General features: G+C 33.6%; 2 protein-coding genes across 4 annotated transcripts; both read left to right on the top strand.

The window, feature by feature from the left end:
* Positions 1-255: 255 nt before the first annotated feature.
* Positions 256-7,418, top strand: LOC120082861 (ras-related protein RABA5a). 2 transcript variants are annotated; one of them, XM_039038210.1, is made up of 4 exons: positions 256-396; positions 5,288-5,451; positions 5,556-5,999; positions 6,792-7,418. In XM_039038210.1, exons 3-4 carry the CDS (start codon positions 5,660-5,662, stop codon positions 7,124-7,126), a joined length of 675 nt encoding a protein of 224 aa, XP_038894138.1. In that variant the 5' UTR covers positions 256-396; positions 5,288-5,451; positions 5,556-5,659; the 3' UTR covers positions 7,127-7,418. The 2 variants fall into 2 exon arrangements, with proteins under 2 accessions (XP_038894138.1, XP_038894139.1); XM_039038211.1 differs by lacking the exon at positions 256-396 and adding an exon at positions 537-610.
* LOC120082860 (pentatricopeptide repeat-containing protein At5g64320, mitochondrial) lies at positions 261-3,498 on the top strand. 2 transcript variants are annotated; one of them, XM_039038207.1, is made up of 2 exons: positions 261-396; positions 910-3,498. In XM_039038207.1, exon 2 carries the CDS (start codon positions 1,174-1,176, stop codon positions 3,370-3,372), a length of 2,199 nt encoding a protein of 732 aa, XP_038894135.1. In that variant the 5' UTR covers positions 261-396; positions 910-1,173; the 3' UTR covers positions 3,373-3,498. The 2 variants fall into 2 exon arrangements, with proteins under 2 accessions (XP_038894135.1, XP_038894137.1); XM_039038209.1 differs by lacking the exon at positions 261-396 and adding an exon at positions 538-610.
* Positions 7,419-14,439: the final 7,021 nt, after the last annotated feature.

Genomic DNA, 14,439 nt, shown 5'->3' with positions numbered 1-14,439 from the left:
ATAATCTAGTGGTAAGAATTTGAATTAGAAGTTGAAGAATTAGATTGAATTAAAAAAGTAGTGTTAAATCCGACGGAACACGAAGAGCGTAGAAGGGAGTGGAGGATGGTTTATTATTGGGCCATGAGCGTGTTGATGGGCCAGAATCTTGCGTTCTCCTTCGTCAGCTTCCATTGAATCGCAAATTGGAAGGCCGAAGCCCCCTTCAGATTTATTACTGTTTCTGCTTCCTCTTCTTCAATTTTCCGTTTCGAACGAATCACGATTCACATCACTGCTCATTGCATTATCCCACCAAACTGATGAGCGTTGACGAAGCTTCTTCTTCTTCTTCTTCTTCTTCTTCTTCTTCTTCTTCTTCTTCGTGATTTCCAACCCTAACCTCTCTCCTATCAGGTATTTCAATCCCTTCTTCTTTCACTTTTTTCGCTTTCACCCTTCACTTATAGCCCTCACATGTATGTACACTCCCTTCTCATCACTACAAATTGAATTCAAATTCACCACAAACTTCCCCATTGCTTTTTACTCCCCAGATTCCACCCAAATCTACCACCCCTCTTCGCCCCTCCAACATTTCACTCTCATTTCTCAACCCTTCCATGAACTAGTAAGATTGGAGTTTTGGGTTCTTTTAATTTCTTGTTTATTTATTGTTTTATGACTTTTGCTTTCTCCGAGTCTGGCTTTTGGTTGAGGTTGAGAAGGAAAGATTTTTGTTGGTTTCAATGGGGTATTTGATATATGGATATTTCCTTTGATTTTGTGTTCGCTTCTGGGTGTGAACTCTCTCTCACCTTTATCGATTATGATTTATGGGTTCCGGTGCCATTCTCAGGACTTCTCTTTATTTTCTTTTTCTTTTTCTGTGTCTCATATATATTCTTGAATTCTATTTCTTCATTGTAGATAGGGAAGAGTTGCATCTTTAGGTGGGATTTGACTTCCTGAAGGATCCAATTTCAGAAGGTATTTTTAAGCTAGTGTGGTTCTGTAGACTTCTATGGGGGATTGGACGATGGCTTTTTATCCAAAGGGAGTACTTGAGGATTATCTTTTCAAGGCTGTTTTAGTTGGTGATTTAGTTTGTGGGGAAATCAAAATTTCTTGCAAGATTTACTAGAGACTACTCTACTCTAATTTGAAGTCGACCACCTGAACTATCTTTTATTAATGTTTAGTTCTTTTGGAAAAATTGCTAAACGTACCAAAAATCTTAGTTCATTGGAACCTAAGATTATTACTCATATTGAGAACTCTTTCAAAGAAAGCTTTTTAGCTGGGAATATTGGAGATGGTAGTGGTCCAACCAAGATGAATGTTGAATCAGAGCTTGAAACTGAATGGGAGAGTTTACTTGAACCTTTTGATCTCACAAAGCTTAGGAAGTCTCGCATTCTAATTACTCCTGTTCAACTTTGTAAACTGCTTGAGCTTCCACTTGATGTTCCCACATTGTTGGAAATATTTGAACGGGTGGGTGGCCAGAAGGGCTATTGCCATACATTTGATGTATACTATGTGTTTATAAATAAGCTTGGGGAAATTGGGGAGTTCAAGGTTATAGATAAACTGTTAATGCAAATGAAAGAAGAAGGAATTTTTTTTCGAGAGTCCATTTTCATGATAATTATGAAACATTATGGGAAAGCTGGACAACCTGGACAAGCAATTAGATTGCTCCTAGATATGAGGGCTGTCTATTTATGTGAACCAACTTTCGAATCTTATAATGTAGTTTTGGAAATACTTGTGACTGGTAATTGCCCAAAAGTTGCTACAAATGTTTTCTATGACATGTTGAGTAAGGGTGTCTCTCCCACTGTTTTTACTTTTGGCATTGTGATGAAAGCTTTTTGTATGGTTAACGAGGTTGACTCTGCATGCTCACTCCTTAGAGACATGACAAAGCATGGATGTGTACCCAATTCTATAGTTTATCAGACTTTAATACATGCATTATCCCAAAGAAACCAAGTTAGTGAAGCCTTAAAGCTTTTGGAAGAAATGCTGGTTATGGGATGCATGCCTGATGTTCAAACCTTCAATGATGTTATTCATGGCCTCTGCAAAGTAAATAAAATTCATGATGCAACAAAATTGGTCGATCGAATGCTTCTTCGAGGTTTTAACCCTGATAGTATGACATATGGTTTTCTGTTGCATGGACTATGTAGGATTGGAAAACTCAATGAAGCAAGAGCATTATTGAACAAAATCCCTTGTCCAAACAATGCTATCATTAATACTTTAATCAATGGATATGTTATGAGCGGACGACTTAAGGAAGCCCAAAGTTTACTTAATGAGACTACGATGAATTTTGGTTTTCAGCCTGATATTTTTACATACAACATTTTGATCCATGGTCTCTGCAAAGAGGGGAGTTTTAGTTTTGCTCGTGATTTGGTTAATGAGATGTCTAGGAGGGGTTGCAAGCCGAATGTGATCACATATGCAACATTGGTTGATGGGCTTTGTAAAGCAGGGCTTCTTGAAGAAGCTCGACTTGTTTTACATGAGATGTCAACAAGGGGATTGACTATAAATTCAGTTATATACAATTGTTTGATATGTGCTCTATGTAGGAACGGGAAGGTTCATGTTTCTTTAAATCTGTTGAGTGAAATGTCCATGAAAGGGTGCAAGCCTGACTTATTTACTTATAATTCTCTAATCTATGGATTGTGCAAGGTTGATAGGATTGATGAGGCCTTCAGGTTGTTTCATAATATGTTATTGGATGGTGCAGTTGCCAACAATGTGACTTACAATACACTGATTCATGCACTTTTAAGGAGGGGTGCATTCCAAAAAGCACTCACACTTGTTAATGATATGTTGTTCAGAGGATGCACCCTTGATAAGATTACTTACAATGGTCTGATAAAAGCATTTTGCAAAGCTGGGAATGTTGAAAAAGGATTGGAATTATATGAGCAAATGATAATGGATGGACTTAGTGTTGATACTATATCGTGTAATATTCTGATCAATGGGCTCTGTAAAGTTGGAAAAGTGGACAACGCATTTGAGTTTCTAAGAGATGTAATCAATCAAGGTTTTGTGCCTGACATAGTCACTTATAACAGTGTTTTAAATGGGCTTTGCAAGGTTGGACGTATCAAGGAAGCTTTAAATCTATTTGATAGATTACAAGTTGAAGGTGTTCGCCCCGATGCTTTTACCTATAACACTTTTATCAGTTGGCACTGCAAAGAAGGCATGGTGAATGATGCTTGTTTATTTTTTTATAGAGGTGTAGAAAATGGTTTTGTACCTAGTAATGTGACTTGGAATGTGCTGGTATATACTTTGGTAAAACAAAGTAACCAGGAGAATTTGTTTTCTGGGTCAGAAGAGTTATGGTGATAAAATGTAATAGTGAAATAATTTTCACGTTAGATGTTATTATGGTAATTACTCTAATCTTGTCATTATTATGGTAATTACTCTAATCTTGTCATTATTAACGACTAAAGAATGTATTCTGAGATACTTCAGTTTCTCCTTGTGAAGCATACATTTAGGATAAAAATTGAGAATGCTGGTAATTTAGCGATTTGCTGGCATCCTTAGGAACAAAATCACGAGGCAAATTTTTTTCTTTTCTTTCACTTGATTGAATAAGTTTTCTGCATGTTCACGCCTCATTCAAATAGGCTTGCCTTTGCTTATTTGGAGTTTATTAGGTCACTATTTTGTTCATGTATAGGTTCATTTGAGGATATTAGGGTTTGATGATAAATTTCTCTGTTTAATTTTTTTACAATATATTGGGTAGAGGAATTGAACCTCTGACTTTGAGGTTGATAGTACAAACACTATGTCAGTTAAGCTATGCTCATGTTGGCTAAATTTCTTTGTTTACTTGATATGATTACTTTTGTTTACCTTCTTTTTTAATGAAAAAAACAACAGAATTTTCATGAAGATAACGGAAAGGCTAAAAAAAAAGGGTGGAACACTAAGCTCTTCTGATTGATACAAAGATCAAGATTTTCACCTAGGGCCCCAATCATAATATTTCTGCATGATCTAGAAGAGGATTTATGACATAGATTCTTCTATTATCAAAACAAGAAAGCTCTGTTATAAATGGGCACAAGATTTTCCCCTCCTTCTAAAAAATGACATCCGAGAACAAAAAATTATGTGGATGATGTTATTAGATGGAAGAGCTGTTTGAAATGAAAGGGGACCTTTTCTCACATGGTGCCAGCAAAAACGAACAATTAGAGGAGAAAGAAATCTGATAATCTGGTTGTGTTTAGTTGGCTTCTCTGCACAATTGCCTATTGATTCTTCATGAGAAACCTCCTTAAAAAACTTGACTTGATGCCACATGAAATTATGTAAATTAATATCTGAGGTTTGGTTGTAAAGAGACTCCAATTGCCACATGTGACATCGGTAGCTACTCTTTGTTGTTGTTTTTGTTGGTTGTTTGTTTATTTATCATCATCATCATCATCATCATCATCTTGGCTTTTGTGCATATGGCAATGTTTAACTTGAGCAAGTCATTCTTTGCTGATGTGAAAACATTTGTTGTTCGTCTCTCTGAAACCACTTTTCAAGTTGATATTCATATCAAGAGTCGGTAAGTTAGAGAGAGTGGCTTGATTCAACTTAGACAGAAGAATATAATTCAATTGATAATAATTACAAGTCTTGTTTTATCCATATTGGATGATATTTCTTATATCAGTTTATTGGATGATAAAATTGGGATGGTGGTTCATTGACCACGTGCAAATGTATCACCACAGTATTGAATTTGAACTTGCTTGGCGCTAGTATCTTATGTATGCATATTGCTCTACCTGAAGATATGCAATATACTTAACATCGGTGGGATTTAATTATTTAAAATTATTATGATGCAGTTACTCATCTGTTCTGGAAATTGGATTATTGATACACCTGGCTATTTAGCATGTCCAGATGTTGGTTATTAAGGCATTACTGTTTCTGTGTCTTGATACTTTTATGGAAATGATTAGTTTGTCAATTATCGTCATCATGGCCATCTACTTTCTTGGTATAATACCATTCATTATTGTATTACCATTAGATATCAAATGTACAGAGTTGAAATTTGCTTCCATTAAAATGTTGCAACAATTTACTGTGCTTGCATACTGCCTTCTCATGGTATCTTCTGAAAGAAATAGCAGCAACCATCAGAGTTATTTCCTCCTAATGCTTTTAGAATTTTGGTTAATTATACTTTTTTTTAATATAAATTTCTTCGTACATTTGTTTTGGTTCTTGGAATGGCCAGGCTGGGTTCAATATTGAGAAAGCTCCAGAATTTTTTAGTTGATCTGTTGAAGCTAAGGCGGATTGACACAAGATTATATTCTATTGCCCTTTTGGTTTCATTCTCTTCACCAGCTATTAGCTTCAGAATATCGGTACTCCCAGATTCTTTCCTTACTCCATCAAGTAAGTACTCGCAAAATATCTCTGGCGTATTTTATACCTTCCCTTCCTTTCAAGTTTCCTTTGTCTCTTATATTCTAGAATTCTATTTCATTGATTGTGAATAGGGAAGAATTGCATCCTTAGGTGGAATTTGACTTTCTGAAGGACCCAGAGTTCAGAAGTTATTTTGAAATATTATGGTTCTATAGAGTTCTGTGAGGCTTGGGCGATGGCTTTTTATTCTGAGGAGGAAAAAACTGAGGATTATCTTTTCAAGATTGTTTTAATTGGTGATTCAGCCGTGGGAAAATCAAATTTGCTTGCTAGATTTGCTAGAGATGAATTTTACCCTAATTCAAAGTCAACCATTGGAGTGGAGTTCCAAACCCAAAAGATGGAAATAAATGGAAAGGAAATCAAAGCTCAGATATGGGATACAGCTGGTCAAGAGCGATTTAGGGCTGTTACGTCTGCATATTATAGAGGAGCTGTTGGAGCTCTCCTCGTATATGACATTAGTAGGCGTCAGACCTTTGACAGCATTGGGAGATGGCTGAATGAACTTCACAGTAAGTATTATAAAGATGTTATTTGATGTTTCTTGAAAATAAAATCTCTAATATTACATTGTTATGCCTCTTTATTTGATTCTAGTTCAAGTTATTGAACTGGTTTACCTCTCATTATTCTATCAGTTTATATTACTGTATCCTTTTTGTGTAAATTTAGACAGTATTTTATTTGAAAAAAAATTAAGAAACAGCGATTTCCTCTCTTCATGAGTATTCGAAGAAGGCTTCAAAGATTTGTGTTTACAGTTCACCTTAACCAGATCGTGTTCTGGAAATGGTAGAATTTTCTTTAAGAAAGAGTCTTTAAGTAATGAAAGATGATAAGCTAGAATTTCTTCGAGAGCTGCATCTAAATTGGAAATGTAAAATAAAAGGAGAAAAAAGATCATTGTGAGAAGTTGCTTGGTTGTAATTATATCATTACAGTGTTCAATCAACGATCTTAAAGGTGCAAGCATTAGTCAGTTTTTTGGTTTGATGTTTCTGTGTTTGGCCTAGTTTGTCTTGGTTCGATTTGTCTCTTAGTTTCTTAAGGGACCCTCTCTCTAAGTTTCTTGTGCTTCTCAGTTGAACGTTTTCTTCTTTTTGGCTTGTGTTCTTTTGTTGTTGTGTATGTCTCTTTTATTTGTCTCCTGTTTGGAGCAGGAGTGTCTTTTCATTATATCAATAAATTTTTTTGTTTCCATTTAATGAAAAAAGGCTCAAGCAATAGTTTGTTTCTGTTCAACTGATGTTGGGAAGTTTGCCTTTTCTTTATAACCTGGAAGCTTGCGTTGTCTTATTGAACAGCTCATTCCGACATGAATGTAGTAACCATTCTGGTTGGCAACAAGTCTGATCTCAAGGATGCTAGAGAAGTACCTACTGCTGAAGGCAAGTCCTTGGCAGAAGCTCAGGGTCTGTTTTTTATAGAAACCTCAGCCCTTGATTCCTCAAATGTGACGAATGCGTTTCAGACAGTCGTGAAAGAGATCTACAACATATTGAGCCGAAAAGTTATGATATCTCAAGAACTTAACAAGCAGGATGTGAGCTGGATGGAGAATGGAAAGACTACTGTAGTTATACAGGGAGAGGACCTAGTAGAAGAAGAGCCCAAAAAAGGTGGGTGCTGCTCATCCTAATAATTTACATATTCGAATCCGTTCTTTCATTTATTCTGCTCAGCTCATTATATAGCCTCATTTGCTACTTAACTTCCACATGTATCTTCTTCTCCATCTTGTTGAATTTTCTTCAGTCGATGAATCTGCTATCTATGTTTTTCTTCTGCAATTCTGGGTAACATTGATTTGATGTGTTGCACGACTGATGGATTAAAGAAACATGGGGGGAATTGAAAATTGTAAATGTGACCTGAAAAGGGTTTAATTTTCAAAGTAATATTTTACCTCTGTTCAAATTTGTGCACACTAAGTCCTTGTCTGAGCCTACAAATAATTCCTTCCATTATCCTTGTTATGATTCATGTTCCTGAGTTCATTATTATGAAACTTAATGTTATGTCTTTCCCTGTGAAGAATATTCATTATAGTACTTGAAAACAAGTACAAGTTATTAAATTGACATGACTTGCTAAAGGAATCGGGTCTTCCAATGATCTAACTGTTCTTATTTAGTCAGAGTTTAGATTGATATATCACAATATCGGAATGCATATTTGTGAATGTATTAGTTACATTCATCTACTTTTAAGGGGTGTTTGGCCATTGATTTAGGAAGGTGGCCTTAAATAGTTCAACTTCATTAACTTCGATAGGTGTTTTATTATTGAGGTTTGCATGTTTATCAATGAACTCCTGCTTTCTCCCCTCTAATGTTTTCTAATTCTAAACTAAGTAATTTTGCATTCTAAATAGACTTCACAACTTCAATGTATTAACTTTTGAAGTCGATTCAACACATTTGACTCCAACTTGCCCTGTCCTTGAATGATTTAAATTCATAATTAGTATTATAAATATAATAAATTGAACGGTTGGATGAGAATGCATGATTGTATTGCTCTAGTTTTCTTGGCTCAAACTATAACATATTTATTTGAAGTTTAGAGATAGTAATATCGTTTTGTTTTTTAATGTAGTTCAACTATACATATCTTCGATTAATCTAAGTATAATTCAACTAGTTAAGTATATATTCTCGATTAACCGGTTAGAGATTTGAATCTTTATCTCCGTACATATTGAACTAAGGATAGAAGATATAATAGTAAAACAATGCTTCACTTTTTCTCACTACCTATTTGATAGCAAACAAAACCATTTCTATAATCAAACACTCGTCTTCTACTAATTACCGTGGTCAATACTACTACTACCAACCCAAACCCAACCCAAACCAAAAAAAAAAAAAAAATAATAATAATAATTAAGGAAACTTTCCAAAATTTAATCATATAACAAAATATATTCTCATTAAAAAATCTTTCTTTGGGAATGAAAAAGACAAATAACCAACACAACGATGTGAGAAAGCATGAAGAAAATAGTGATTATTGCCCCTAATAATAAAGTTGTCATGAAGAAAATAGTGATTATTGCCCCTAATAATAAAGTTGTCAATGTGATTTTCAACTGAAATAATTGACATTTCTCAAAATGTGATTTTCACTTGGGATTATATTAGGCAGGTATTGCACAAATTTCAATCTCAACCGGAACTAACAATGCTCAAGTTAGGAGAGCATAAAGAACTTAATAAATGTCTTTTTGTTCAAGAATTATAAGGATGGGAGATCGAATTATTGACTTTTGAAACAATAATTTATACTCTATCTATTGAGCTATATTTAAATTAGCTAACAGACATGTTTATGATCATCATGAATATAAAGTAGTCGCCAATTTCCCGTTTTAAAGAATAATATTCTTCATTATATACTTGTGTTTGAGGCCCTAATGAATAAATGTGATTGTAATCCTTTTCTAAAAAAAAAAAAAAACAAGAAAATAAAAAGTGATCCTAATCCAAGCACATCATGGCAAAGACCAAAATGGCCAATCTCATCTTTATACTTTGCTAAGAGTAAAAAATATTAAAGTTGTTAGGTAGAAAACAACCTTAACTATTCTAAAAGTTTCTTATAATATCTATATAAAGTTACATTGTGGTAACTCCACTTTTGTTACTTGTTCTTTAAATAGTAAAGTTACTTAGACCCCGTTTGATAGTCATTTGATTTTTTGTTTTTATTTTTGAAAATCAAGCTTATTTCATCTATATTTCTTACAATGATTTGCATCTTTTTTCTTAAGTATAATGGTTGAATTCTTAGCCAAGTTCTAAAAACAAGAACAACTTTTTGAAAGCTTACTTCTTTTAGTTCTCAAAATTTGGCTTGGTTTTTTAAACCATTGATGAAACGTAGATAAGAAAGGAAGAAATTTGGACGTGGGAGTAGTATCCATAGACTTAATTTTTTAAAAACAAAAACAAAAAATAAAAAGATTACCAAGTGGAGCCTTAAAGTGTAACTTGTTTAGTCGGGTATAAGTCATAAGTCACCTCTTTTGACCAAGTATATAAGCTGGTCTTTAGTTAATAAAATTCAAGTCCCGTTTGATAATCATTTGGTTTTTGGTTTTTGTTTTTAAAAAATACGCTTATTTCATTCACATTTCTTACAATAACTTGTCTCTTTTCTAAGTACAATGGTTGAATTCTTAGCTAAATTCCAAAAACAAAAACAACTTTTTGAAAGCTACTTTTTTACTTCTCAAAATTTGACTTAGTTTTTTAAACCATTGGTGAAAAATAGATAATAAAGAAAAGAAATGTGAGGTGGGAGTAGAGATGTCCAAAAAACCCATGGGCTCAGGGCCTGTGGGAACTCGCCCCCAATACATGGGGAGTGGGGACTTTTTTTTTTCCTACTTATAATTCGGGGTTGGGTTCCCCGTCCCCGTCCCTGGCCCCGACCCCGCCCTGGCTTTTGTATATATATATATTAATATGGTAGACTTTGTTAGGATAATTATGGAGGTTTTAATTATTTAAGTTTAAGACTTTATTACTTTAATTCTTTAAATGTTGTAATATTTAAGATATGATGTTCTAATTATTGAAATTAAAATTTTACAAATAATGAGAATTTAACATTTTAATTATATCTTTTAAAATTGCATGTGTATTATTGTTTTTATTAGCAAAATTGATAATATTTTATTTAAATGAAAATCGTATTGGATATGTTTAAAGAGTTGTTAAAAATATATATTTAATTGGAATAAAAAAATGTTAAAAAAATAACGGTGGAGAATTTTTCCTACGGGGAAATTCACAGAGACGGAGAATGGAATAGGGGGCGGGGGCGAGGATGGGGAGGGCTTCTCGATCCGTGTCCCACTCGTGGACATCTCTAGGTGGGAGTGTCTATAGGTTTAATTTTTTTTTTTTTAAAAAAACAAAATGGTTAGGAGGCCTGGGATGTTATTCAGTTTTAAAAACAAAGAGAATGTTTGGGATAATGAGTTAGTTATTATAGTTGGGTTATGATAGTTTGTGTTTGAGGTGTAGATTATTTTAGTTTTGGTTATAATAGTATGTGTTTGAGAGGTGTAAATTATTTTAGTTTGAGAAGAAAATAGTAAACACGGTAGCAAATAATAAAAAAATGATGAATATAAAATAGTAAAAACTGTAATAAATAGTAAATACGGTAGAAAATGGGGTTGTTTTGAAATAGTATTGACGGTAACTAATTGGAGGTTTTGAAATAGTTTTTGCTATAACAAGAGGTGTTATTATATTTTGATGATAACCCTTGCCCCAAACGTCCTCGAAGTTTTCCACCTTGACTGCATCAAGGATTGATCTTGATTGGTATCAGAGCGGCTCTAAGAATCCATCGGACTTGATGGCTGGTAAGGTCGCAGAACCAAACAACAGGGTAAGAGACGCCAATGTCGAAGACCTAGAAATTCAACCTTTATCTCCGAAGACAACCAATGTACGCATGCTGTTGGTGGAAGAATCCTTGATGGAGATGCGTTCGAGCATAGATGGTATCCAAGTCATCTTAGGAGACATGGCAAGGCAGCAAGTAAATGAAAGAACTGTTCCAAGAAACTTACTAAATGTTTCAAGAACCCCAGAATTATAGACCAGTGATGAATGACAAAGGACGACTTTCAAACCTTCAAAGCTGAACAAAAGCTGGAAAGAAAGCAAAAGCAGGTGGGTATGGGACAAGAATTCTTGTACAACTGGTTACCATCTTTGTTAGTGACTGGCTGGTTCCCTATAAACTGGACTTCATTTGTATCATTTCAGCATCATTTAATAAAGTTTGAGGCATTTCTTTCACATGTGTGCATCAAGTGGAATCAGAGTCCCTTGATCCAAGGATGAAAAAATTCTTTTCTTATTGGATCCCTTTCCTTTCCTTCAAATACTATGCCTTCAAAGTTGAAGACCAATTGAACGATGTAGAACTTTGCTGTAGTTGACATCAACAAACAAATTTCCACTCTCATTAGGGCCACATCTAACCTTAGCTTTTAATGATCAAATGGACGATGAAAAATGTAGAGAATTTTTTGCATACACCAACACCGCCGAGAAGAAGAAAGTGCGCTTGGTAGCCTACATTTGCATGACAGTTCACTTAGTCATAAACCTTATAAAATGCAGTTTTTTTATGTCCTCAAATACATTTCTTAGGCTTCCTAATTAGCAAAGAAGGCATAGCAGTAGATCCTAAGAAAATTGAAGCTGTAGCGATCTAAAATAGTTAGAGAGGTCCAATGCTTTTTAGGTTTAGCTTCCTTCTATAGGAAATTCATTAGAAATTTTAGTTCAATCGTCGCACCACTGACTAACTGCTTAAAAAAGGATAATTTCCATTGGGGTAAGGAACCAATTGACAGCTTTAACACACTTAAATCATTACTTGCTTCAAGCCCCATTTTAGCCTTACCAAACTTCCACAAACCCTTTTAAGTTAATGTAGAGAACAAACACCCTATTGAATTTTTTATTGAAAAATTAAGGCCCCATTTGGTAATTATTTTATTTTTTGTTTTTTATTTTTGAAAGTTAAAACATATTTCTTTTTCATTTCTTACGATGATTTGCATCTTTCTTAACTACAATGATTGAATTCTTAACCAAAATTCTAAAAATAAAAACTTTTTAAGAATTACTTTTTTTTTTTTTTTTTTAGTTTTCCAAATTTGGTTTGATTTTTTAAACATTTGGTAAAACGTAGATAAATAGTAGAAGAAATTTGGAGGTGGAAGTAGTGTCTATATGTTTATTTCTTTATTGTTTTTTAAATGGTTACGAAATGAGATTTAAGTAATGCTAGACAGAAATAGTCTACTTTTGAAGAAAAGTTGTATGTCTTTAATTAGAGCTCTTAAAACTTAGGAACACTTATTTGCTTGGAAAAGAATTTAAACTTCAAACAGACCATTTTTCATTGAAGTAAATTAGTAAGTAGTATGCACACCCAGTGGCCACCATTCATACAAATGTTTGATTTTGTTATTAGACATACTAAAGGGAATGACAACAAAGTGTTGGATACCTTAAATCGAAAACGTACGCTTCTATCTCTTCTCAAGGGTGAAATTATAACTTTTGACCATATTTTTGAATTATATCCTACGGATCCTGACTTTAAAGAAATTTGGATTGAATGTAATAATCACCTTTCATGCAAAGATTTTCATATCTTAGATGGATTTCTATTTAAGGGAGAGTTTCTATTTAAAGGAGACACTATTTGCATACACACACCTCACTAATAGAATCAATCATTAAATAAGCTCATGCTAGTGGTCTTACGGGATATTTTGGTAGGGATAAAACTATCCTTTTAATTTTTTCACGGTTCTATTGGCCACAACTAATAAAGGATGTAACCAATTTTGTCAAAAGATGCTATATTTGTCAAAACTTTTAAAGCATCTAGCAAAAAAACGGGTCTATATACTCCTTTACCTATACCACATACTATTTGGGAAGATTTATCAATGGACTTCACATTAGGACTTCCTAAAGGCAAGCTCAAAAGAAAATTTCTCTTCTTCACATGTCTTTCACTTGAACTGAAACCACTAAATGCTCCTAGAGAGAATATACAATATTGGCATCATAGATTGTATCAAGACAAGTATGTGCCCGATCTTGTTCACACTGAGATTCCTATTGCTGAGCGTGGTCCAATTAGGGAGTTTGTCAAGCTTCTTATTGCAAGAAGACAATAAATGTATTGGCAAATGAGTCCTGGGAGCTTGGAGTTCTGCTTCAAAGAATTACTGCTAAAAAGTCTAAAGTTGATGATCCATTGACCCTTCTTTATGTTGGCTTTTTGGCCCTTAATCTCAAATTAATTAATCAATGTTTTGATGATAACAAACTCAATTTTTAATTACTAAAAATCTTAAGGTTTTAATATATCCATAGCGTAGAGCTCGGAACAACGATTCTAACACCTCTTGAATCACTCAAATCGGAGCTAAAACGAAGACGATATGACCGAAACAAGTCTATAGAGAAAATATCATGGTAGATGACGTAGCATAACCAGACCATTTACATATAGACATGTGGCAGTATATTGGTTGAATGGTGGATCATTAAGAGATTAACATATGATGGACTTTTGATTTTTGGATTGATTTAAAATTTAAAAAGAATGAATTTAAAAAGAAAATGAATTAAAAGGAAAATAAGTTTAATATTATTTTATGTTTGTGTCTAACGGCTAGTTTTTTACACATGATATGTTTTTTTATTTTTGGATTGACTTTAAAGAGAATGAATTTAAAAAGAAAATGAATTTAATATTATTTTATGTTTGTGTCTAATAGCTAGTTTTTGACACATGGTATGTTTTTTTAATTTTTTGGATTAATTTAAAAAGAAAGTGAATTTCAAAAGAAAAGGAATTTAATATTATATTTTGTTTGTATCTAACAACTAGTTTAGTTTAAAATATCCACCATTGATTTTTCTTTTCTAAAATCCAAATTAATCGTGGTTTCTAAAAAATTTTCCATCTCTATATAAACCATATTCCTCTCCAAATTTTAAACCAACAAATTTTACATTTCATAATCCTCCAAAACTCAAAAGTTCCATTGTTGCTCTCTCTAAGTTCCCAATTTTTTTTTCTTCATTTTATTCTTAAGAGAGTGTTATTGTATTGTGAGGATAAATTTGTTGAGTGCTTAAACTTGTAAATCCACTCTAGTGAGAGTTGTATTGTGTTCTTCAAAAATTTCAACATTTGTAACAGTTTGATCCTAAACCGTGGAAAGGATCGGGTTTGCTCTTGAACTTGTAAAAGGAGCGGTGGTGTAACGATTGGGCTCTAATCCGTAGAAAGAGGTCGGAAAGATTTTATTCAAATTTCCAAGAGGCGCTTGGGGAGTGGAGTAGGTCGAGTTTGACCGAACCACTATAAAAATTACGGTGTCTTCTTCTC

This window comes from Benincasa hispida, chromosome 8 (assembly GCF_009727055.1).
Source record: "Benincasa hispida cultivar B227 chromosome 8, ASM972705v1, whole genome shotgun sequence".
Classification (NCBI taxonomy): domain Eukaryota; kingdom Viridiplantae; phylum Streptophyta; class Magnoliopsida; order Cucurbitales; family Cucurbitaceae; genus Benincasa; species Benincasa hispida.
This window is presented reverse-complemented; position numbering and strand designations above follow the sequence as displayed.

Bases quoted from the DNA above. Each gene is read 5' to 3' on its own strand.
- LOC120082860 (XM_039038207.1), top strand. From the start codon at position 1,174: ATGTTTAGTTCTTTTGGAAAAATTGCTAAACGTACCAAAAATCTTAGT.
- LOC120082861 (XM_039038210.1), top strand. From the start codon at position 5,660: ATGGCTTTTTATTCTGAGGAGGAAAAAACTGAGGATTATCTTTTCAAG. The intron at 6,000-6,791 runs GTAAGTATTATA...CTTATTGAACAG, and splicing joins ATGGCTGAATGAACTTCACA to CTCATTCCGACATGAATGTA.